Source organism: Callospermophilus lateralis, chromosome 14, assembly GCF_048772815.1.
Source record: "Callospermophilus lateralis isolate mCalLat2 chromosome 14, mCalLat2.hap1, whole genome shotgun sequence".
Taxonomy (NCBI): Eukaryota; Metazoa; Chordata; class Mammalia; order Rodentia; family Sciuridae; genus Callospermophilus; species Callospermophilus lateralis.
Genome location: NC_135318.1, coordinates 90,559,817 through 90,584,792, shown reverse-complemented (window position 1 = coordinate 90,584,792; position 24,976 = coordinate 90,559,817). Strand labels below are relative to the sequence as shown.

General features: G+C 54.6%; 1 protein-coding gene across 5 annotated transcripts in view; it reads left to right on the top strand.

Moving 5' to 3' along the window:
* Bcl2l11 (BCL2 like 11) overlaps positions 1–24,775 on the top strand; it is a 35,631-nt gene extending 10,856 nt beyond the window's left edge. For 4 of the 5 annotated variants that reach the window (XM_076833301.2, XM_076833303.2, XM_076833299.2 and 1 more), the window contains 2 exons: positions 11,283–11,392; positions 20,809–24,775. In XM_076833301.2, coding sequence (XP_076689416.1) covers positions 11,283–11,392; positions 20,809–20,904 — 206 coding nt within the window. In that variant the 3' untranslated portion in view covers positions 20,905–24,775. Of the gene's footprint in view, positions 1–11,282; positions 11,459–20,808 lie in introns of those variants that run through there. The other variant, XM_076833302.1, reaches the window with a different exon arrangement.
* The last annotated feature ends 201 nt before the right edge of the window (positions 24,776–24,976 follow it).

The following is a 24,976-nucleotide window of genomic DNA, read 5'->3' as shown; positions in this document are numbered from 1 at the left end:
CAGGGGCTTGAGGGCCTTAGAAGTCCCCTCTTTCGCCCCTCGTTCCCACTCCCTGTAGGCATGAGAGACGTTTAACAGTAGAAAGCAATGATCACCAGTGTCTGTTGTCACCTGCTGTGTGGGACACTGGGGTGAGTCCGCTGGGCGTGCTCTGCTGCTTTCAAACCTCCCTCCGGGTCTGGTTTTACGGGTCCTTAGGGGGACTTGCGCTTAAGAGAACCCATAGTTCTGCAGGGGAGTGGAGGCCCTGGGCTCTGCGGGAGGCCGTGGGCTTGGGACCCTTGTCCTCCACGGTTGTTGCTGGGCTGGACAGAGCCATGCCTTGCCACCTGACCCACTGTGAAGCTGGAGGGTTGCAGCCCTTGCCCGGTGCCTGGCCTCCCCCAACCCCGCCTGTGGTCATCCTGCCTATGCTGGCACAGGGCTTCTGGTCACCTGCTATCCTGTCACCACCTCCCATGCCAGAATTAAGTCATCTTCATTCCTCTTGTTGGGCCAGCCTGGGCCTCCTGACCTTCCTGGGTGATGACTTGTCTGGCCTGGTCACTGTCCTGTTGTGGTCAGTGGTTGTTGGTCAGTAGCCAGGGTCTTTGCTGTGACCCTCAGACTGCTTTAACTTCTCTCTGGAAGTCCCATCACTGTTGGCACAGGCCAGCATCCTCCAAAACTCCGCCCACCCTGGGGGCTCTGCCTTCTACACACCCTCAGACTCTCTTTCAAAAAATACTGACTGTCCCCAGTGCAGTGGCACATGCCTTTAATCCCAGTGATTTGGGAGGCTGAGGCAGGAGGATCACAAGTTTGAGGCCAGCCTCAGCAACTTAGCAAGACCCTGTCTCAGAGTAAAACATTTGAGGAGCTGGGGTAGAGCTCAGTGGTTAAGCACACCTGGGATCCATCCCCAGTACCAGAAAGGAAGGAAGGAAGGAAGAAATGCTAATAGAAAGGTGTGCAGGGGTCTTCAGCACTACTTAGACACGCAGAAGACCAAGGGTCCTAACCGGACGGGTGGGAGGCTGATTCCTCCTTCTGACAGGCTGGTGCGTTTCATGGTACAGAGAAGAATAATGGCACAAGGGACATGTTCCTGGCATCACATTAAGTTTGAAAGGTAATGCGGTGGTTGAGGGCAGCCTGGTGTGGGGGTAGCAGAGTCCCTGTGCACCAGAGAGGAGACACACCGGCGGCTTGTGCTGTGGGTGCTCGGGCTCGGGTCGGGTGGTGCTTCCTGTGCGCCGGGCACTTGCAGGCTCGTGGTGACAGCTCACAGTCGGGGTGAGCCGTGGGTGACATTGTGGCCTGCATCTCTGTTCCTGGCTTGCCCGCCGCCCGCCCATCACTGGGCATGCTCACTCCTCGTTGCCTTCTTTGTATCGGTGAGGATTCCGTGCAGGTGACATCAGGCCTTTGGCCTGTCCCTAGAGCTGCTCCCCTCGTTCACTCTTCGCGAGTCTACCTTTTTTATTTTAGCCAAGCAGATTTGTCCCTCATCAGGTGGGATCCACGCTCTCCCTGGAGTCTCAGTGGGGTCCTGTCTGCCCTCCTCCCCAGGCCCTTGGCGGGGCTGTCATTCTGTCTGGGCTCCTCTTTCCTCGCCCCCCACGCGAGGGCCGAGGGCCTTGGCGCCCATCGTAAGGGCTGGTGGACAGCACGGTATGTAGTCTGTCTTCAGTGTCTTTGGAGAGCTTTCCCATTAGCGAGGTCACAGACCTGGCTACTCTGTAGGGCTCTCTCCTGTTCTCTGCGGGGGCTGTCAAGTCAGGAGCGTGGGGAACTCACAGGGAAGTGAATTCATCTGGAAATTACCATATCCATCCCCTCTGCTCTCAGGGAAAGGAAAGTCTCTTCTAGGAAGGGGCTGGCGAGGGTGGGCTGGGAGGTCTGAACCCACCCCTCACCCGTGGGTGAACCCAAACATCACCTGAGAAGAACCTCGGCTTCGTTGGCAAGTCTGTAGAGCGTGACGAGACACCAGGGGACGCCTGCTGCCCAGCTGTGGGTGGGCTCAGTCAGTGGGACCCCGCAGGAGACCACCGCCCATTAGAGGTGGCAGAGTAGCTGGAGTTCAGAAATGCACGTGTGGAGAGGCAGAGAAGCGCTTTCCCTGCCGTCCAAAGTTCTGTTTTGTTTAGTTTTTTTTTTTTTTTGTCCAAAATCAAGGGCCTTGGGTTGTTCGTTGGTTATGTCCAGTGCCTAGACAGAACAAGAATTCTAAAACAGGTCCCCTCTTTTCCCCAAGACAGTCAGATTCCTTTGGTGAGAAAACAACAGCATTAGTCACCATTCCCTTGACCTTTGGCAGTACTTATGAGCGAGCGGATTCTCCTTGGTCACTGTGTTCTTCCCTGTGCCACAGTCAGTGTCAACAGGACCCACCTGGTGGCAGGCCTCCCCGGTGTAAGGCTTCCCTTGGAATGAGTAGGTGTCCTGGTGCCCGGGGCGGGGGCTGCATTCTGGGCTCTGTCCCCTGGGCCAGATCTCCGTGGCTCCTGAGTCGAGCCTGGTTTGCGGAGACAGGACAGGAGGGAAGTCCTGAGAAAGAGCTGCTGGCCGGAGCTTCTGCCTCACTTCCTGCCCCTTCCCTGGTCGGGAGGCAGGAGCTGGGCCCTCCGAGGAGCCTGGCCCACACATTTGAGCTCAGAGATGCCACCTGCCAGTGGATGGTATGTGCTTGCAGGCTCGGGAGTGGGGATTTTACTATATTCACAGCAAGGAAACAGCCTGGAGCTGGGAGCTGGGTCAAGGCTCTGTCCAGTCTTGGAGCCTGGCCTTGGCCTGGGCCTGTGGCAGTTGGCACTGGTTCCCTGCCCCTGCACGGCACTTGACGCTTGGTCCATCCGGACTTTGCTGCCTTTCCTTAGTGGTGGAAATGGGTTTGAAGCTGAGGTTTCGAAGCAGTAAAAGGGACACTCTCGATTCAGGAGAGAGAAAGTGTCAATCGAAGCAGGTTTAGTGTGATGATTCTCAACTTCTCAGTTGCTCTGGGGCTTTGTCTCTCCCCAAATATGTCATGTTCCGGGACAGGAGCATGACCCCTTCCATTCCGAAAACATTTGAATGTAAGCAACTTGTGAAAGACTTAGTGAGTAATCTGGGACTTTTTTGAAGAAGGAAGCGACCTGTTTTCCTCAGGAGCTTGGGTATGTGAAGGTGTGTAGTGGGGGTGAGCCTCGGGAAGAGAGAGGACCACAGTAGGTTTCTTGGTCTGGAGGGAAAACCCTGGTGCTCACCTACCGTGCACGAGACCCTGGGTTCAATCCTCAGCACTGCAAAAAAGCAGTAAAAGGAGGTTTCTTTTCCTGTTGATTTGTCTGTTTTTTGAAAACAAAAAGAAGTCTGGAAATGAATTCTGGGTTCAGCTATCTGATACGTTGAGCATTTAGACCTTAGTTTTTGTTAGACTTGAGCGTAGATTCAGCTAAAGTAGTCACTGACTTCAGAAAGAGGTCGGCACATAACGGGGTGCAGGGAGTCTCTTTAAAGAGAACCAAATGATATTTTACCCATGAAGTCCCCAGTGTCTATTCTGGAAACATTTCAATAAAATTGACACAGGTGCATAAAATAGGTTGAAACCACAATCTGGAGCTAATGTTATTTATTGATTCTGTAGTTATTATGTGATTGTTGCGTAATCACATAATTCGTGCTGTATTTAAGTATTCATAGGTGTTTCAGGTCTGGCAAAGGGACGGTGGGTTGGGTGTAACCCTGTTTCCGCGTGGAAGTCGGGGTGTGCATCCATCTCCTAGGATGGTGCTCTCTGCGAAGCCAGCGAGGTGCAGTTCTTGAACCAGGTTACCTTTGTGCTCTTCTCTGCCTGTGGTGTGATAGGAAGTTTTTGGGTGGAAGGTTCTAGCAGGTGGCCTGACTGGTCTCAGTCCTGGTGCTATTAGTACCCCAGGGCAAGTCCCTCGACCAGCCGGGGACCCAGTCCTCCCTGAAATGGGAGGGTGTTGGCGACTGTCCTAGCGGTCTAAGGAGTGTTGGGGCAGGTGGGGAGTGGGCTCGCGACTCCAGGCCTGTCTGTGTCACACAGCAGTGTCTAAGAAGGGTTGGCCCATCCACTTTCCCTAGAGGCCGCAGAGCTGGCCAGCTGTGTGTCTGCCTGGAGGTCCAGCCCCAGGGCGAAGCAGGAGGGAGGTGGCTCCTGAATGGATGGAGCCCACAGGAGACGCACTCTCGGAACCCAAGGTCTGCATTCATGTCTGAGCCCAAGGTGGTTCTTCTGCTCTTTCCCTTTGGTAACAGAAGTCGCCTGCAGGGGGACTTGGTACCGTCATTTATCTAACATCTGGGATTTGCAGATCAGGCCTGGGGCTGGCCTGGTCAGGAGGCAGGTAGTCGCTCAGGCTGTGCCAGGTTGGTACCGCGGCTCCACTGCTCTCGGCCGGCCAGCTCTGTACACCTCGCAGATCCTGCTCAAAGCCGCCTTCTCGCTTTCAAGGTGTGTTTATTTAGTTCCCAGAAGATTTCTTCTTGTCACCGAGGTGCATGTGTTCACCTGTGTTCCTGGTGGTGGGACGTCACCTGTCCTGGAGGTGCTCATTAAGGGGATCCCAGGAGCCATCAGTTCACTGGGACAGAGGCGTGTTTTGTGGACAACTGTTGAAGCCATTAACCGTCCAAACACAGTGGTAGCATCTTTGTGACCTGAACGGCGGTATCTGGAGTCAGGGTCGGCGTTCGTGCAGGGCACAGGAGGGAGAGGCAGCTGTCATCTGTGAAGGGTTTTCATGGCACTGTCCTCGCGGCGTGTTGTCGTTGATGGCCGCTCACCCAGGTGGAATGGGTCCTTCTTTGTATGTGGCCATTAGAGACTCTGGCCTGTGTCTGGGGTGATGAGCTTTTCCCCGTGCTCATGTGGACAGTGAAGCCTGGCTTTTGAGAATTCTGTTTTTGCTTTTGACCCACATCTCAGTTTTCACTGTCCCTGAGAGGAAGACACAGTCCCATTAAAATCACCGGGAATTTAGGAGAAGAGGTGGTGGCACTTGTTGGCTGCTGCTGGCGTGAGATTTTTGTAGGTGAGTGTGCCACAGTGCACGCTTACCTCTGGAGTCAGACGTTTTCACACTGTAGTTTAGATTCTCATTCCCTCCTCCCTCGGGATCTGATTTTTGGCTGGAAACGATTCACAGTCACTGGAGGTGGTGACTCCTGATTCTCACGAACGTGGCGCCTCAGGAATCACCTCAAGTGAACTAACGTGTGGAGTCACATTTCCTTTCCAAGGGTCTCCAAAGCCGTTTCTTTATGGGTGTGGTTCTGGTGGAGTATACGGTGACCTGTATCTTCCAGGGGGCACTGTCTGCTGTGTCAGTAGAGGGGACATGGGGCTCCCATCTTTACTGAAGCGAGTTCAGGTCGAGTTTCACCTGTCCTTCGTCTGGAGGTTATTTTCACTTTTTCCAAATAAGATCACACCCTCTTAATTGAGTGTTGTCAGGCTGTAGGCGTGAGCCAGTGTCCAGGGACTGGGGGGAGTGCAGAGAAACCAGGGGCAGCAGCATGCCAAGTCCTGCCCTGTCCAGTCTCAGTGCAGGAAGTCATCCCCTAGTGCTGCTGAGGACAGTGCTTCGTGGAGTGCATGGGGTGGGGGGCAGAATGGTGACAGAGGGGCTTCCTGGGGCATGTGGAGGCAGCTGTGCAGGGGGCTGGCGATCAGAGGGCTTATGGGCTGCCGCGTGTCCTAGGGGCAGAGTCACGACTGGCATGGGGTGAAGGGGACATTCCTGTTCCCTGTGGTAGTGCATGCCCTGCCTCTCAGTGCTGACTGCAGCCCTGAGGAGAGGCATCTGGCCCTGTGAGTGGGCATGAGGGCTGGGAGACCAGGCCTCCATAGTGGAGGCTGCCCATCCAGGGCTTCCGGCGGTGCCAGGTGCTGAGTCAGCCCTCATAGATTGGTCAGGGATGTCCTTGGAGACAGGCATTGCCCACGGATATGGGCGTGCTCCTGGCATGTCCTCAGCTTCTAGTAAACGAGCTTGTGTGTTGGGGACAGCCCAGGTGGACAGCCGGCTGGGCCTTCTGGTGTGGATAGGAGTGAATGGAAGCACAGCGCCCCGGTCTGGTGCCCGCGGAGCAGCTGTGGGCGGGAGGGAGGAGCTCCCAGGAGTGCTGGTTTCCCTTCCGCCCACTCCAGAGCCAGGCGACTGGCACTTCCTCACGGTCACGCTGGGCTTGGTGGGAGCAGGTTCCTAGCTCCGGGCTGCACAGCCAGAGGTGAGCACACACCGCCAGCTCTGCCCGGTGCGCTGCGGGACTGGTGGCCTTCGGTCCTAGCCCCTGTTTTTAAGGCTTGAATTCATGCGACAGCCCAGGTCTGCCACCGACCGATGTGCACCAGGGGAGGGCAGATGGGGGACACGCTGGGTTCTGGTCCTGCCTAAGCTCTGTTTGTATTTCCGGGAGCTTTGATTTCATCCCGTGGCTGGAGGGAAGCGGGTGGCTCTATCAAGAAGTGAGCTGCCACAGTCAGAGTGGGCCGGGTGGGGACCGGAGGGACCGGCTCTGGCCTGTGTGTCCTGAGAGCCTGGGAGGTGCAGATTTCAGACAGGAGGTTCTGGTGGCCGACAGGGAATGGGGACAAGACAGCCATCCCGTGGGAGAGCCAGAGGCTTGATCAGGCCACCTTCATGGGCTGACTGCTTGCTTCCCTCCTCTGGTGGCCTGTGGCTAGCACTGAGTCAAGGAAGGTATTTCAGTAAACCAACGGTTGAGTTGAATGAACATTCCAGAATTTTTATCTCCAGTGAACATTGAGCTTCAGAGTCACCTGCAGGGCCAGCGTCTCCTGAGCAGCTGTGACTGTCTCTTGGAGGTGTACGGAGCTGGTGGGAGTCCCTGGGTCATGGTCTTTCTCAGGGTCCTTTGTGCCCCTGGTGGTTTGCTCAGAATCTCCCTGGGCAGTAGAGATGGACGCCGAGCCCACAGCCCACGTGCCAGGCAGAGCGCACGCCTGTTTGGCCGAGTGTGTTCTCTGTTGAAGTGGAATATTAATCCGTAGTTTAATGCATGTCGGTTAAGCTAAAGTCCAGTCTTGACCACGGACAGTGCAGCGGGTGCCTGCCTTTGAATTTTATTTGGTGTCCACTGCACTGGAAACGCCAGCAGCAGGGGACGGACCCTAAGTGGTGGCTTTCACCAACCCTGCTCCAGACATTGCCCCTGTGAGCACGCCCGGCCTGCACGCCCAGGTTCTTGGTGTCATTACTCGGCACCTCGCAGTCAGGACTCTGGGTAAAAGAGTGGCAGTGAGCATCAGATGTGACTTCAGCTCCTTTGAACACCTGTGGTGGAGCCGCTGGGCCTTCTGGAGAAGTCAGAGGCTTAGCATGGCTGACGTGGAGCTCGTTATGAATTGACGGTCTTGTTTTTTATTTTCCTGCCCTGGTTGGCAGCGCTACAGAAAGCCCTTTGCGAAAGCCCCAGCCTGATTTCACTATCAACCACTTAACCACGATATTAATTTTTTCAATTGCTGAGCTTTTAAGATCTTAAATTACGTTATGAGTTGGGAAAATAGTTCTGTGGCTGAACCCGAACACTTTAACCAAGTCGGTGCATCTTTGAGTCACCAAGGCCCTTGGCATTGGAAACACCCACCCCTCCTCTCCCCGCCCCTCACCCCGCCAGTGTAGGAAAGTGGATTGATTTTGCCTCCTGCTATTTTGCCATAGGAAATGATGCTACCAGACTTTTCACGATTTCAGAAAAAAAAATTATTTTTCGTTTAGGTGAAAATTCAGTTGACATGACATTTCTCGCCAGAGCTGCCCGAATCTCACGCTTTGCATTTTGTTGGTAGCTGTAGTTACAGGTCAGGAGGAAGGGAACCGGGGCCTGGAAGTTCCCTGGGCTCAGCCTGGGGCTCTCGGTCGGCACTGGGGCTGCAGGTTATGGCTGATGAGCTTACGGTACAAGCACTTGATATTTTGTTGTGGTTTTTGTTTGGAAGGCTCAGTGCCAGGTTTATGGAGCCAAGTGTTTTTTTAGAAACTCCCTGTTCTGGGGGTGAAAACGCACCTCAGCAGAATTTCCCCTTTGCAGTTTGTATGTACGGGTAAAATCGCCTTCTGAGTTTAAAAACGCAACTTCCAACTTAGCATTAAGAGCTTGAGTTTCAGATAAAGGTCCATTTTTTGGACCGTAGGTAGAGGAGTAGGAAGCCTTGAACACACTTGGATTGCAGTTCAAGTGTGCTTGGTATCCAGCTCCTACCGTGTCACCTGGGCACCAGAGGATGTGGGCCATTGTGATTTTAGATTTAAGAGAGTCAAGAAATAAGAACTATATTTGCTTCTCAATGCAGACTGCTTCGGGCTCTCAAGGCCCTGGGTTTCCTCCCTGGCACCACCAAAAAACAAAACCAAAGCTTTAAAAAAACAGGTAGTCGCTGCGCACAGTGGCCCACACCTGAAATCCCAGCTACTCAGGAGGCTGAGACAGGAGGATTGCAAGCTCAAGACCAGCCTGTCTCAAAAAGTAAAAGGATTAGGGATGCAGCTCAGTGGCTGAGCGCTTACCAGTGCTGATCCAGGGTTCAGCCCACAGTACTAAAAACAATGATACGTGCTATGTTAGAGTAACCCAGATAGATACGTTCCCTCTACAGATTGTTATTTACGTTGTGAATTTCTACCTAACCTTTTTAAAATCACACCCCAGGATGCTTGGTGGCTCACTTACTAAACCATAGGTATTGCCAGAAACTGTGCTAAGCCTGGAGTAGACCCTCATCTTTGGCTAATACAACTTTCCTACTCTTAAATGCTCTTAGAAGACTCAAATCAGGGGCCCCAGGGTGTCCCCATCATTTCTCACCCTTTGTGAAATATTTTCAGGGGCTGCGCCTTGCACATGGCACAGAGCACCAGCCCTGGGCCTCTCAGCTACTCTTGCCCTCCGGGTCTCAGCGCCAGACCCAGACCTCGTGGATCTGTTTACATCTGTGTTTATTTGAGCTGAGGAACAGTGACTAAAATTTCCTTTCTGTGGAAGAACAAGCCATTTGCTTATCTCTTTCTCCCAAAAAGCAGCAGAGCACTTATCTATAAGATGATCAAGTTGAATTTGGCCCCTGGGGAGCTGTAGTGGGCTGTAGTTGGCTGCAGGCTTGGTTGATTTGCTAGGAGTGCAGCTTGATAAGCGACTTCTGACACACATGCGCTCTTCAGTGCTTTGAGTTGTCAGCCAGGTGTGATTCTGCAGCCTCTGAACCTCACCTATGGCTTAGGTGGAACTGAGTCGCCTGTCTGCAGGTCAGGAAGTCAAAGGGGAGGTTGCTTTGCTTTGCAATATAAGAACTCTAAAGTACAAATGCCCTCGTCCAGAGGTGCCTGGCAGCTAGCTGAAACAGTGTTTAACTCTGGAGCAGGGCTTGGCCTCCTCTGTCCCTGTACCCAATAACGATTGCAGCACGTGGACACTGGGTGTCACCAATCTCTCCATGTAGTAAACACTGAGTAGCATTTTTATGCTTCACAACTTCGTGCTGTGTGCGAATATTTCACTGACTGTGTGATGAAATTGGCGTTTGTTTGACTCCAGGGTAGAAGACAGGCTTGACTCTGGGTCTGCTTGCCAGTATCCCTGGGAGGTGGCAGGCTGCAGAGGCTCAGCGTCAGCACCGCCCTTCCCAGATGCTGATGGGATGGGAAGCTGAGTAGTGCTGGGGTGTGGGCATCAACCCCTGAAGGGCTGACCCCCAGGGAACGGCAGGACCTGCAGCCTCTTTGCCCAGTAGCATGGCCACTCTCAAGTTCATCCTTTGCCAGTTGAGTTGTTTTAAAATTTCATTTAATGGACTTTATAGATAAACATGGGAACATCTGTGTGAATAAGTGCTAAGTACTCTTGCATAGCTGGATGTGGGTGGCAGGGCCATACCGCACCTGTCCTGTTCCCCACGGCCTGGGCCTTGGCATTCCCTGCCAGGGCTTCCTTGACAGCATCCTCTGGCTTGCCCAAGAGTGCAGATGGCTATGGGCTGGGCTCTGTGACCTCCACATAGAGGGCCTGCCTCTCCTAGGCCTCATCTCTGTGGGATCGTGGGTCGGTGCACACAGCTGGGCTCTGGGACAGGGTTGTAGGGCAAGGATTTTAAGAACTAGAAAAACTTAGGGCTTTTCTGTGCTTCTGTAGATCTGGGAATCAGTATCAGTTTTGTGGACCTTCTACCAAAACACAGAGCCAAAAGCTTAGTGCTTAGTGTTACTGTGAAACCCAAGGTCATTGACACTGCATGCCTCTCGTTGCGTTGGAGTGCAGTGTGCTCCTTTTCAGGGACAGAGTTGGCTGTGGGCTGCAGGCGGCCTCCCGGAGCCTTCTCTCTGAGCGGGCACAAGGAAAACACCTTCCACAGGCATGGCTGGTCCTGGGGCGGCTCCCGTTTCTGCTCTTGCCTTTGGCTGCTGGTGGCTGGATGGTTACGTTAGGCAGCAGATGAATGTGCTGGGTGTGAATGTTAGTGACAGCTTAATGAAAGGGCCACCCGCCCTCTGCCGTTCTCCTTTCAGAAAGCCTTTGCTCCTGGACCAAAACATTCCCTCCCCCGCGCGGTGTTTGCACACCCGGACCCGCTTTATTGGCTGCATCAGTGTAGAGACGGGACCAAGGAGCTTTCCTTTGGCCCTGGGTGGTGCGGTGGGGGTCTGGCTGCTGTGTCACCAACCTCCCTCCAGACAGCTAGCCCACCAGCTCTGGTGTCCCCTTGGTTTGCTTTGGAAGAGACAGCCCTTGCAGCTGGGTTCTCAGGTGGTGGCTGACACATTCCTGGGAGTTTTACCTTAAGATCAAAACGGTCATCTTACTGATATGCTGATTTTATATTGTAGTTTGTTTTCAGGGTATTTATTTTTATATACTTAGAAGTGTGTATATGTGTGTGTGTGTGTGTGTGTATATGTGTGATTTCTTTTTTTTTTTTTTTTTTGCAGTGCTGGGGAGGGAACCTGGGCCCTCTAGCATCCTGGGCGAGGCTGCCCCTTGCTGCGCCCTCAGTGTGATTTCTTTGGTGTTCATGAATCCTCCTGCAATGAAGCCTGCATGCATGAGCCTGGATGTGTTTAATTGCTGCAAATCTGAATTTCCAGTTATACGACAGGAATGTATTCTGCGTTTCTTATGCCTTGGCTGAAACCGCAGCAGACTTGTGGCTGTGATCCGGAATGCGTGTTGTAGCTCTAGAGAGTCCAGAGCCTCCAGAGTGCACGGGGTGGGCTTGCATTCTGGGGACGAGGACCGCGCACGGTGTGACTCTGTTCTGTTTGTCCCCGCAGCTTCCATGCGGCAGTCTCAGGCAGAACCTGTAGACATGCGCCCGGAGATCTGGATCGCGCAGGAGCTGCGGCGAATTGGAGATGAGTTTAACCTGTATTACCCACGGAGGGTAAGGCCGCCATCCCGTCCCATCCTGTCCCTTCCCTACGTGTAAAGACTGAGTGGGACAGGAGCCCCGCTGACTCTGGAAGTGGAGGCCCTGCCACGTCTTGCCTGCTCTCCTTTCCTGCTTGCCACTGGCTCTAGGCTGAACTCGGTGATGGCCACACATAAGACAGATGTGGGCTGCAGGGGTGTTAGGAGCAGAGACCCGACAACCCCGAGCTGAGGGTCACAAGCTCCGGGGCCCAGCTCCCGGGGGATGGAGCTGCCAGCCCACATGCCAAGCTGCTGCACTCCCTCTGCAGCTTGGGTCGCAGTCGAGCTCAGTTGGCACCACGGTGCTTGGTCTTGGGGAACAGCGCCAGCACCCATCAAAGACTCCTGTGACCTGCAGCTGCCTACATCACAGCAGGAAGCGTTGTCCTCTCGACCCTCGTTGCTGTCCTTGCACGTTGTTTTTGTTTATTTTTTTATGGGCACTGAGAATTGAACCCAGGGTACTTAACCACTGAGCCACATCCCCAACCCTTTTTGTTTTTTAAGACAGTCTCCATAAGCTGAGGCTGGCCTCGACCTTGTGATCCCCCTGCCTCAGCTTCCAAAGTCGCTGGGATCACAGGCATCCGCCACCAGCTTGTTTGTTGAAATGATATCGAGAAGCCATTAATCAGTGGCCCAAGTTACAGAAAAACTGGACCGCGTATCTTCCGTAGAAGCAGTGTGTCCTTAAAGTAGTTTTAGTCTGCCTCTGACGTGTTCTCTGAAGGCATTTTGGTGCTGCTGTGTTCGTCTGGGCCACAGTGTACGCAGGCGGTCCTCGTGCTGAGGAGGGGAGGACGGGGGTCCCTTCCGGAGGGTAGCTGGATACCCCCCAGTCCTGACTCTAGGCTTGTGTTAGGTCATTTCTAATGGGCCTGGGGTCACCTCTGTGCCCAAGTGATGAACCAGCCTCATGCGTGTCTGTCCCCCTCCCCCACCTCATAGGGGCTTGCAAATGCTCTCGGGGCCGCATCTGACCTGGGTGTGGCGACTGAGGGACAAGGCGCTGGCCCTGGTGCCCTGGGAGTCCTCGCTGTGCTGGGGCTCTGGACAGCCACAGCCAGCGTGGCTCCCATCCCTGCGGCTGGATGGGGGCTTGGGGACCAGTGTGTTCAGGAGCGCTCGTGGAGGTGTCTCTTAAACTTGGGGCACAGATGCCCGCCTCTGCAGGGCACCGTGAGGGTCAATGATGAGACGCCGGGCCAGGTGGGGCCTCAGAGTGCCGCCGTGGCCATCCCCCGCAAAGGCTGTTGGAGGTGAGCCGTGGACTCATGTGCAAATGAGACGGGCTGTGGGGTCGTCCTTGTCACCTTGGCACCACGGAGGTGGTGGCAGCACCTGCCATGGGTGCCACCTCCCCCCCCAGGGCCCTTCATTCTGATGGGCCAGTGTGTTAAAGGGGCTGTGTCTCCTGATATGTGCCCTGTTGCCCTCCTGCTTGTCATAAAGTGACTTTACAGTGGGCGTGTCCCACTGCTTGCAGGATTTTGTCACCGTGCACTTATTTTGCACATCTTAATTACCCCATGCCATGAAGCAGTCGCTGAGAAAGGACTCTCACTGGGGCTGGGATGTCGGGTACAGTAGGGATAGTTTCTTGATTGCAATCTAACTTTTTTTAAAGAAGGGCTAGCATGTTCTCCAGGTTTTATGAATAGCCAGTTCAAAACACCAGCCTCCAAAACTGCACAGTGACACAGTGACCCCGGGCCACAGCTGGCCGCAGTGGTAGCTGTCAGACTAAGACAGCCATTGTCTGCCATCGCCCAGCGGGCCGCTGTTGAAGGCCTGCCAGACGTCGGTGGGGGGAGCCGGAAGGGCTCTCCCCGCCATCCCCACTGGGGTGCCCTGGCCTCTTGGCCGGCTGCTGCCCGTTGCTTTCTCGCTGGCCTTGGGCTCCTTGAGCACCTGGTTCTGTCTGGCTCGGTGCCCTGTGTGCCCTTTCTCAGGCCTTGGTCGTGGTGCAGGGCCTTGCTGAGCCAGCCTCCACCCTCTTCTGTTGGAGAGGTGCAGGGGTGGTCCTGGGGCGAGTGGGGATGGAAATGCAGCTGTGAAGCGGAACTCTGCAGGTGAGGCCGGGCACAGGTCAGCCTGCACCCAGCGCCCGACCCTTCCCTTGGACCTCCACAACATGGGGATTTGGGGCAACTAGAAAGGGCTGGGGATGTGGTTGAGTGGTTAAGTGCCCCCAGGTTCAATCCCTGGTACCAAAAGAAAAGGGGAAACAGAGCCCTGGGGGTCTGCCACCGTGGAGCCAGGAAGAGCCCTTGGTCTGGTGGCCTGGATGTCCTCCCTCTGGATTCCCGAGCACCCTGTTCCCTGGGTGATGCTGCTGCCCCCACTCCTTGTTCTTGAGCACGCTTCCTCAGAGTTGAAGCACTCTCCACGGAGCAGGGTGTGGCTGTGGTCAGGAGGTGCTGCTGTTCAGTGCTGGACTGTGGACTGGTCAGGTGTCCTGACAAGGACGTCGTTTTAGCCTTGCCTCCCCGCCCCCAGATCATAGGCTATTCTGCAGTCCTGGATCTGTTCTAGGATCCTGCATTAGATTTCTGTGTCAGCTCCCGGCTTCGTTAGTTTAGGCCCTCCTCAGCCTCCCGTGACAGAAGGGTCGGGCAGTTCTGGTTCACAGATCCCGGCATTTGGCTTGCCTGGCATTTCCACGCTGTGAGGCTTGGTTTCGCGTTTCTGAGGAAGCCCTGTGTACCGTCCCCGTGCGGCTCTGGGGTGGATGCTGTGGGTCCGAGGGTGTCTTCTGCTACGGAGGGAGAACTTTCATTAACAGGAGCAGAGACCGTGTCAAGTGACAGAACTTGGCTCTCCCATGTTTTTGTTTAGTTTGTCTCGATTGGTGGCTTCTGGTTGTACCTGGTGGGTTTTACGCCTGAAGCTCGACTTCTCGGTGACTGGGCCGAGGCAGCAGTCTGGGGCCTTGGTGGCCATGCTGTGTGGCACAGCCTGAGCCCCGGGGAGGCCATGGGGCTCCTGACAGGCACTCGACACGCAGCGAGCTGCCCCCACGTGTTGTGTGACCCCCTGCTCCCAGGTCCACACCGCAGGGAGGCAGGCGCTGGGGACTCACAGACGGGACTCAACCAGGACTGTGAGAGAAGCCAGGGACACAGGGCTGTCCCTGGGCCTAAGGGAAGAGACGTCTAGAGGAGCCGGCTGTATCTTGGAATTTGTGGGGACGCGAGTGTCTTGGCCTTCGCAGAGTGGTGCCGTGGACGGCATGTCCACAGCCTGCGCCTCTCCCTCTTTGGCCTCCTCAGCCTCCTCGCCTGTGGGTGGGAACATCACACAAGACTGGTCCTGCTGTCCTCTAACAGCCTTCCCTGGCTCCTCCCTTGGCCAGAAACTGAGCCTGTGGCCAGCTCACCTGCAGGACGTGGTCCTCTGGAGTTGTGTCCACTTGATGGGTGTCTCAGCTATGGGCTGAGGCTGCAGTCCAAGGGTGTCAAGGGGTGCTGGGCCCCGCAGAGCATGAAGGTACTGATCTTGAAGTCACTGGACCGGACTGCACCCAGCCTTGCCCACCCCTCCCAGCGCTGAAGCTGGCTCTGTGTTCCCTGGGGCTGATTCCCCCCAGCACTGGGGACTGAGCCAGGGGCACTTAACCACTGAGCCCCAGCCCCTTGCCTTTTTTATTAACAGGTCTCCCCCATTGCTTAAGGCCTCATTAATTGCTGAGGCTGGCTTTGCACTTTATATCCTCCTGCCTCAGCCTCCCCAGCTGCTGGGATCACAGGTGTGTGCCACCGTGCCTGGCTCCCCTGTGACTTTGTTTGTGCCTCACATTGATTTTTGTCCAGCTAGAGTCCCTGTGCAGGGAGACTGTGTCAGCAGTGACTTGGGGACAGTGGGCTGCAGTGGACACCTGTGACGATGGCTTCCATAGAGGGGCGGGGAGCAGAGGCCCTTGGGGTCTGACCACGGCAGTGGGGTGTGTGGCTCTCACTGCCTATGCCCCGTCTGGGCCTGTGCCTGTGGGGAGGACCAGAGTATGGCCCTGAACGGGGGCGGGGGGAGGGGCGCCGGCGGTTTTGAGTGAGCAAGTCTGACTGCCATGTCCATGCCTTGGCCCCCTGTGATGGTGTGAGCCTGACATCAAGGTGCACTCACCTTCAAAGAAGTAAGATGCTGTATGCTGTCTCCCGCCTTTGGAAATCCGTGGCTCTGAAGATCAGGTGCAGGAAGAGGCCCCCAGTGGTCTGCGCAGTGAGTCACACACTGGACAGACCAGAGGGGTGTGTGTCCTGGGCAGCGTGCTTTGGAGGCCTTCTACTAAACACTGGGGTCTGATAAAAGGGCTGCTTTCTGTTGCTGTCTGCGGAAGCAGGACGTACGGTCCGCATGTGAGCTCTGACATGCAGACTCCACCTGGCTGGAAGCAGAGACGGCTGCTCTCTCTAGTGTGCGTCTGCGGTTCCTGGCAGAGGCTGCCCCTTACCTGTGACACGGCACCAGGGTTGGCAGTGCAGTGCCAAGAAGGTGACGAGCACTTAACTTAGTTTCCCCGAGACATTGAAGAGCTGTTCAGGTACTCAGCACAGGTCCTTCCCTGCCTTGCTGAACACAGGCTTTCTGTGACTTGGGGACAGTCCACTCGGGGAGCCCCCTCCTGGAGAAGCTCAGGCTCAGGGGTCAGATCTCAAGCCTGGCACGCCCCTTCCCTGAAGGAGGCCTGGGTGTGCATCATGCAGAAGGTTCAAGGGGGACATTTAGAGATAGAGCGTCCCTTGTCATCACTGCCATTTACTCTGACACCTCTTGGGTGGCCTCCACCTGCCTCAGCTCTGCACCTGCTCTGGCAGCAGGTGGGTGCTCGGCCCTGCTGCATGGCCATGCCTGCTGTGGGCAGATGTGAGGAGATGGGTGCCGGGGTGTGTAAAGGGCACCTGGACGTCACTAGTAAGTGCTTCATAGCACCACGCTGTGTGCCTGGTCCCCTCAGCCAGGCAGTTGCTGCACCTGCAGGGCGCCTGGCACTGGGGACCTCAGGCTGAGCATGACCGTGCAGAGATGCAGGTGCTGGAGGAGCTGGAGGGAGTCTCCCTGGGGTCATTTTTTAATCTCTGGAGGAGGAAATGAAGATACACAGCAAGGCTTGGTGCCTCTGCAGACACAAGGAAGAAGCATCTTGCGCGTCTCCTCGACCTGAGCCCAGAGGCCCAACTGTGGTCAGCGTGCGCTGCGTCTCGCTTGGCATTTCTCTGAGGCTGGGCCTTCGGGACGGTGCATTTATGCTCTGAATCGAATGACTCACCCACTGGAGCCTCACAGCCAGCTGTGAGAATTGGCTCTGGCTCTCTCTGCTGCAGACCTGGGGGTGGTGGCTCGTCCAATCTGGCCAGCGCTGGCCCTGGGGGCTCCAGTAAGCTGAAACCACCGAGTAAAAAAAGGCCTTGCCGCCCGAAGAGCGTCCAGCACGGGCAGCCCCGGGCTGAGCTGCAGAAAGGCCGCAGCCAGAGGAGTTTCTTTAAATGATGATCAGAAAAGAATTAGAGTTGGTTCACAGTGTTTCCAGTCTGTGACACCACCTGGGCCCCCCGCCTCCCCCGCAGGGCTGCTGTCTCAGCTGTTGGGCACCAGCTATGTAAATGCCCGTTTCCTTGGTGACAGATGGTGAGTTTGGTCTTCACATACATTGTGGCAGCGGCCCTGAAACTAGAGATGGCGTTGGACCAGGGTTCTCAGCCCGAAGATGCAGAGGAGGCCCTCGGGTTGCTCCTCACACGCTAGCCCTTTTCTCCTGGGTCAAGTACTGACTGTTGGGTGATGGGAAGGCAGAGGGACGGTGGTGCCGCTGTGCCCTAGAAGGTGCTGTTGAAGGCCCCACGTTCTCAGGCTCCCGGACGCTCATTCTCAGTCTGGAGGTCAGATACCATTAAGTCCCTCCTGGTCTCACAGTCCAAACCCGGTCCCCTATAACATGTTGACGCTTCAAGATAAATACATTAAAAACAAACAAACAAACAAACAAACAAAAAACAGTAGGTTCAGGACATTGTAGACATTTAGTCTTGAAATTGCATAAGAAGCAAGTTTTGAATGGGTCAGTTTCAACGATGAAGAGACTGTCAGGTTTCCCCTGTTCCTTTGACTGCCAGGAAATTCATACCTCAGGCTCTGGGGCCACAAACCTTGCTCTGGTTCTTGGGGTAAGTCTCCCCTTCCTGATGTCATTTCTGATCTCTTAAACTTTATTTTCATTTCACTGTGCACATCTGTGTCTGTTTTACCGTCGTTCTCCCCACCCAAGCCTGCTGAATGTACGTGTATGTTGCACTTTCTGAGTGTCTGGCCCAGTGGGTTTTGGCCCTGCCGTTGGAGCACAGCCTGGTGGGCTTGGTCCTGCTGAGGTCTGAGCTGAGTCCTCGGAGTCACTTGGTGGGCTTCCATCCTCACTCAGTCACTGGCCAAGGCCTGGCCGCCCTCCCCAAAACCAGGCTCCTAGTGTGGCCAGAGGGGCTGGCTGGCTCCAGGGTCACCCTGCACTGTCTCCTGGCCTGGGCATGCCAGCATCCTTGTTCTCCACCGTGGGAGCTGGCTGTGGTCCTAGGTGGCTTGTGCCATGGCAGGAGAGAGGGCTCCAGGCACCTGTCCTGTCCTGCTCTGCCACCTCCGGCCACTTGCAGCATGGGGAGTGCTACTTGCCTCGTAGGATTGTTTTGAAGACTCATTTCCTTCAGTGATGGCAGTGAGCAATTCTTCTGACCCCAGACCGGGCACACAGTCTGCAGGACTGGCGTGTGGGCAGCTCTTGCACGAGGAGGTGTAGCTGGATGCCCTGGTACTGCTCGGGTGCAGCTGGAGGATGGCTCTAGGCAGGGTCTGCAGGTCTGTGCTCCTCGCCATGCCGGCTGCCCTGGGCATCCCTGGGCGCAGTGCTCCCCTGGCCAGAAGAGCTGGCAGCCCTGCCCCAGCCTTCCCCCCCTCATTATGAGAAGCCAACACTGTTCCTTGTGCCCTGTTGCTCGCCCTGTCCACCTGGTCTCTGTCCTGGCTGCCCTGTCATCCTGGCCAATGTCTCTGTCATCTCATTTACCCCCATGATGTCCTGGGGTGGCTTCCTGTTTATTACCTCGTGCTAACAGGGGCCATGGTCAGGCCTGCAGGCACCCCGCACAGGACCTTGGGAACTGGCTTGACACTCCTTGCTATGAGAGGAAGCTCAACCTGTGCTGAGCACTCAGATGCCTCCTGAGAGCCATGCAAGAGGCTGGCATGGACTCGGCCCAGGGAGGGTACCTGGCCCTGCTATTCTCTCTCAGTGCATCTGTTGTCCTCCAGCCCTGCGCCACGCACCAGAAGCCATCGCTCCACAGGTCGCAGGGCAGATCCCACCGCCATGTTGGCTTTTAACTGGTGGCCCCACCACGCGGTGCTTGGCAGGCCCTGCCCATAGGCACATTCCAGCCCGGGGCTGTTGCCTTGGCCAGAACCAGGGGTGCATATGCCTTAACCTCCTGCTAGTGCGATCCACCTCGGGTTTGTCCATGGCTTTGAACTCCTCGCCCTCCAACACCCAGACTGAGGCTCAGCCGCAGCTGCAGGAGCTCACGCAGGTGTGCGGGTTTGCGCTGGCTGCATGGCTGGGCCCGTGCAGGACTTGGAGCAGTTGGGACCTGGTTCTCATCCTCACCCGCTGCAGCTCCCCTTCCCCTGCCCTGAGCCAGTTGTGGGCCACACCTGGGCCAGCACTTCAGTGCTGTGCCAGCTGTCCGGGGCCGCTGGGCTGGCACCGCTGTGAGTCAGTGCTCATGGCTTCCTCCATCGAACATCACCCAGGAGCAATTGCTCACTTGTGGAAGCGTGTGCCATGAGTCGTGCCTGCCTCCTCAGAGGGCAGGAGGAGTGGCTGCCGCATGGCCTCGCTGGTCAGGGACCTGGGCCTTCCTGTCACCAAAATGCCCCCCACCATATACTTTGGCTCTCCCCACCTGTGTCCAAATAGCCCTTGATGTGACTCCTTACCCAAGGTCACAGCCACCGTCCTTCACCTGTCCTCAGATACCGCCAGGACTGGGACTTGGAGCCTGCCAGTGTAAACAGTCAGGCCTGCCCGTGGGTGGCCCTTTGGTGTCATTTTGACCATGGACACCCATCAGCCCATCCTCTGGTCACTCTGAAGACAGAGTGGCCCCAGGTAGGCCTGAGGCTCCCTCCGGGGCAGATGGCCCAGCCTGTCAGCACGCGTGCTTCCCGTCAGCGAGTTGTGGTTTTATTTTGAATAAGCTTCTTTCAACTCATTAATATTAGTCTGCACCAAAATTAACCTTCCCCTAAATTATTCTCACACAGAAGGAGCAAAGTAATTTTGAAAGTTAAATCAAAACAAAGCAATCTGTGTGTACAGTGATAAAAATCGCAGACTGTGGTTATGGAGCCGTCTGCAGGCCTCCTGACAGGCTGATTTCCTCCGTCTTGTTATGGAAGGAAGCGGGAAATGCCCTGGCTTATCGCAGGCCGTGGTGCTCGGGCACCTGCAGCTGGGGTCCTGAGCGGGCCATCGGCTCAGCCTGACTCTTGGCCGGTGGCTCCCAGGACAGAACCCTGGAAGCAATTTCTGGGGCTGTGGGGCCAGTGGGGTCTGCTAAGATTGGTCACTAGGAAGGGCAGGGCCACTTTCTGACTTGGATGTGAACCAGGGTGCCTCTCCTGGTGTCAACTTGGGCTGCTATGTGTCAGCCCCTCGTGGTCACCTGTAAAGAGATGGACCTGGAGTGGGCACCCTGGAGACCTGAGCGAGCCTCTGAGGCTAGAAGTGATCTGCAGTGTCCTCTGCAAGTGGCCTTTCTTCTGTCCTCGCTTGGTCTTTGCTCCTGGGTGAGAGTGGGAGGTGGGCCTGGCATCTGACCATGGGCTTCCGCGTTGGTGTTTATCCATCGAGCTGCTGGGCAGCAGGGCACGGCGCATCCTCGCGCCCCTTCATTTAGCTTCTTAGGGCAAATCACTGGTTTCACAAATTACAGCTACCAGCAATTCACCTTTGAGAGAGTGACATGGGATGTCCATGTACAGGTGCACGTGGTTCCTCAGGCTACCCAATACCGTTTGTGCCCTCCTCAGAGGACCTGGTTTCCAAGCTGCCCCCGCAGGAAGCTTTGCCACCGGCAGTCTTAGGGCGCAGAGGTCCTTCCCCGCTGTCCAGCACAGTGTGCGATCGTTGCTTTACACTCCTGTTGTAAGGCGGCCACTTGGCAGGCCTGCCCTGCATGAAGGACATCCTCTGCAGAGACTGGAAATGCCCTCCAGCCGTCTCAGGGGGTTGGCACTCCAGGAGGCCCTCAGGGGCCTTGCAGTGACTAAGGAGGGCGGGCGGTCCACTCAACACCGGCACCCAAAAGCAGACGGACACTGAGAAGCTTTGCTTTTGTGTTTCAGGTATTTTTTAATAATTACCAACCTGAAGACCACCCCCAAATGGTTATCTTGCGCCTGTTGCGTTGCATCATCCGCCTGGTGTGGAGGATGCACTGACGGGGTCTCCGGAGCCGGACACACGCGGACTCTTCGCTCCCAGGGAGGGCCAAGCCCAGCCCCGCGTTCCCAACCCCGCTGTGCAGCCAGTGCAGCGTGCTTCCCGTGGCGCGGAGGGCGGGACAGCACAGAAGACCCTGTGTCCGCCGGTGGACTTGACCTTGCATCGCGTGGCTCCGCACTGCGCCTGCGCGTGTCTGTGGAAGTTGCTGTGAATGTAAATGGGGGAGGATTCCTTTTTAATGCAGAAACCGTGGTTCTTGGAGCAGGATTGTCTGCAGAAGGGTGTTTACATGTCGTGGCTTTCCCACCTCCTGCAGTAAGAACAGGTTTTTTTCACAAAGGAAATGGAAACTTTTTAACCAACTTGTGAATGATTTTTTTTGTACTAAAATTTTTAAGAACTTATTCCCTATCTCAGAGGATTATCTAAACCTTGCAGTGGAAACTGAGCCAGCTAGTTTATAAAGCTGCCTTAGTTTATTTTTAGAAAATACTGTACAGAATTTTTTAACAGAGAGAGGTGTGATGGGCTCCCTCCCTCCTTCCCCTGCCGTTGACTTTGAGATTTCTTTTTTCCTTTTTTGATCATTAAAATCAAAAGTTGTTCTTATAAAATGGAACTGGGCAGGGGGCAGGGGACCTGCTGTCCCTTGGCCGGCTTCACCTGCTTTGTAAATATTTATTTACTTCCTTCAACTCAGCTGCCTCTGCAGCAACATTTCCGACTGTTTTGGTGTGTCTTTCCTGGTCACCGGTGAGGCAGTCCCAGTCCATCTGGACACTGATGTGCAGGTTTGGTCCAAGGCGAAGCATCATTGGTCAGAGCAGGAGTTGGCACCTGGCCAGCTGGGGGTGCCATGTTGGTCCCCTTGGTTTACAGGGACTTGTCCTGGAGAGGGAGAGCCATCCCATGGCCATCGGGCCCAGGGGAGCCACGTGCCAACATGCAGCTCTGCCTGCTGGCCAGCTCCTGGCCTGTGGTACTGCCTCAGTGCCTGCTCCTTCTAGCCTGCCTTGGAAGAGCAGCTTCATTCTGCTTTGCACCGCACCCCTGGGCAGAGTCCAGCGTGTCCCCTGAGCCTTCTGAAAGTTTTGCTTTTCCCGTTTTCTTAGGCCAGTTGGGTCGGTGTCGGTGCACCTGGCCTCCACCTCTGTGGGGCATGCTCTCTGCCTGCCCCTACTGTCCCCTGGGATCACAGCACATCTGAAGCCATCGGTCAGTCATTTCAGAAGCAGGAAAACCAGGGAGACCCAGGAAAGACCCAGATGGGGTGGGGCTGCAATCCCTGGGATTCTTAAAAGTTTCAAAATCTCAAATCATGAAACAGCTTTTCTAAAAGGAGTGGATGAGTTTTCAAAATACATCAGCAGTGCCAACAGCTCTTGCTCTTGCTTCTGCCAGGTGGAGGACCAGTGTGGTCACATTAAATTAAGTGGAAAATCATTCTTCTGTTACTTCCCAGGTTTTTGTGTATGTGTGTAGATATACGTGTACAGACATATATATACATATATATATATATATATATATATGTTGCCTATATGCTTTCTTCTTTAAGTAGAGATGATCTGATTCCAAATATTATTCCTTTTTATATCTTGAAAGCTGTGTGGGAGCACAGCTTGTCTCCTGATGTGTCTTGAGCCCCCTTTGGTCACACGTGCAGCCCACGGTTGCAAGGTGGGGTGGGGATTGCAACTGCGACCCTGCTGGACACACACACACACACACACACACACCAAAGATGTATCTGGTTCTGGGCCGCCCGCCTCCCAGGTCTCTGTGCTCATGTGCCAGTCTCTCGGACCAGAGCATTTTATGTCTCCTCAGCCCTGTGGCTCCCTGGGACAGGTGCCCAAGGCGGTACCAGCATGCTTGGTGCTGGCTGGGTTACACCTGGCCTCCAGGCTGGCAGGAGCAGCTCGGAGGAGAGGCTGTGCATGGCAAAGGCTACCAGGATGCCAGCACCCGAGCGTGGAGAGATGGCGGAGTCTCTGTACTGTACTGTTAATCAAAACGCCTCCCGCAGGAAGTGTGCCTCCCTGCGTGGGCACGCCTTGGCTTCTTAGTTTTTAATTATTTTTTAATTTTTTATAGAAAAAAGTTACCTAGCCCCCCCCACACTTTTTTTTTTTTTTTTTTTTTTGAAAATGCGGGTTTTGTGCCTTGATGACCTCTCCCATGTGAGGTTTGTAAAAAGTGTAAAAAGTGTCCTCTGGCTTCACACTGAAATGCAATAAACAGAAAGATCCCTCTGAGATTCTTCCAGTTCCCGTCCCAGAAATGAGTTGATGAAGAATTGGGGGGGTAAGAGGGTTGGAAAAACCAATTTAAAATTCTATAAGTAAAGTACAGAGAAATGCAGTTTTCTCCTGTTCCCCCTTCTCTGTGTTGTATATATATTGACTATTTATTAGATTAGGTCATATTTTTCTTACCAACTGAGCCAAATGTCTGTGCAATTATGTCCCCTTGACCTTTCTTGTAAAATTTTGTACAGTATCAATGAGTAAAAAATCACTGTTTTTTCTAAATCTTTTTCAGAATCAAGGATTGTAAATATTGTAGATTCTTTTTCTGTGTTATGTGGCCTACTGTTTTATAATGCTGTAACTTGTAGAAATGTTGTATATTTATTTTCTGCTTATTTAATGTGTTAAGTTTGGAAAGTGTTGACGTCCCTGTCCCCCATACCCTGCCATCCCGGGACTGGGCGCCGGCTCCCAAGGCGGGAGGTGGTGACTGGTGGGCTCTTGCAGACCGCGTGGTCTTCCCGGGTGGCCTCTGGCTTCCGTTCCTGGTGGTCAGCTCTTGGGCCCTGCCGCCTTTGGGTGGAGTTTGCATGTGACACCCAGGAGAAACCAACAATCTAGCAGTGTACAAAATTCCACTCCAAGAAGTACTCAGCAGCCTCTGCCTGTCCAGAGCAGCTGGCTTCTCTCAGGAGCAAATTTGCTAATTCCAGGCCATGGCTTTTAAAATGGGAAAAAAAAAAAAAAAAAAAAGTATTCTCAGCAGGTGGGCAGGTTTTCCCATTTCCCTCACCTGACAACTCAGCATTGCTGTGGATAAACTGTGTCCCCTCGAGAGGCACTGCTGACCCAGTTGTCCAGGGCAGGGGCCAGGCGGGACCAAGAGACAGGCTGCTTTGGGGTGCCTCCAGTCACCAGGCCCTTCTTGGCAACTGTTGTGTGAATGGCTCCTCCCCACCTGCACCTGCCCGTGGGTCCTGTGCTGAGGTGTGGACTGACCTTTGTCCTCGGGAGCTAACTGCACCTGGCACTTCACCATCCGGTCACTGCATTTGGTCAGCCTGCTTCTCCAGGTCTCTGCCCTCTTCCCAATTCTTCATCCCCCTTGGGAGAGGTTGGGGGCCCGCTGGGCTGGGTGTCAAGATGTGAAAGCTTGTGGATGCTCCAGGGACATCTAGTGACCCCTCAAGGGAGGTTCTGCCGTCCCTGTGTGTCACTAAACCAGCTGGGGTCTGCTGTGTGCGAGAAGCACCCTCGAGCTCACAGCTGAGTAACTTGACTACTTTACCTGGGAATTTCAGACCCTGAGAGCTCTCTTGGGTTTTATGTGCAGGTTCTGTGACCACTCATTACTGTATCGGAACTCATCAGGTACCCATTTATAAATAGCACTGACCTGTCTGTATATTGACCCATCACTAACTCGTCCCCTAGGACCCAGCATATGTAGCATTGTATTGCAATTTCCCTGGCTGACTTGTGTTTTGCACTGATGAATTTTGACAGGGTAATCGCCACTTTACTTGTGCAATACTGCTGTAAATAACTGCAGATTTTTTTTTTTTTTAAGAATCTCAATCTTTTATGTTCTTAATGAATTTTATATAAATAAAACTTTCAACTAGTTCTGGTGAGCTGTCTGGTGCTTTCACAAGAATGGGGGAGAAACAGCTTAAGTTGATTTTGAGTCGGCTGGTATAACGAACAACAGCTAGTTCTGCCCTGTAGTCCAACATGATTCAGCCCTGGGTAGAGGGGCCTGGGGCAGTGGTGTGTGTCTGCATCTGACCTGTTGCAGTCGAAGAAAACCTGAAAG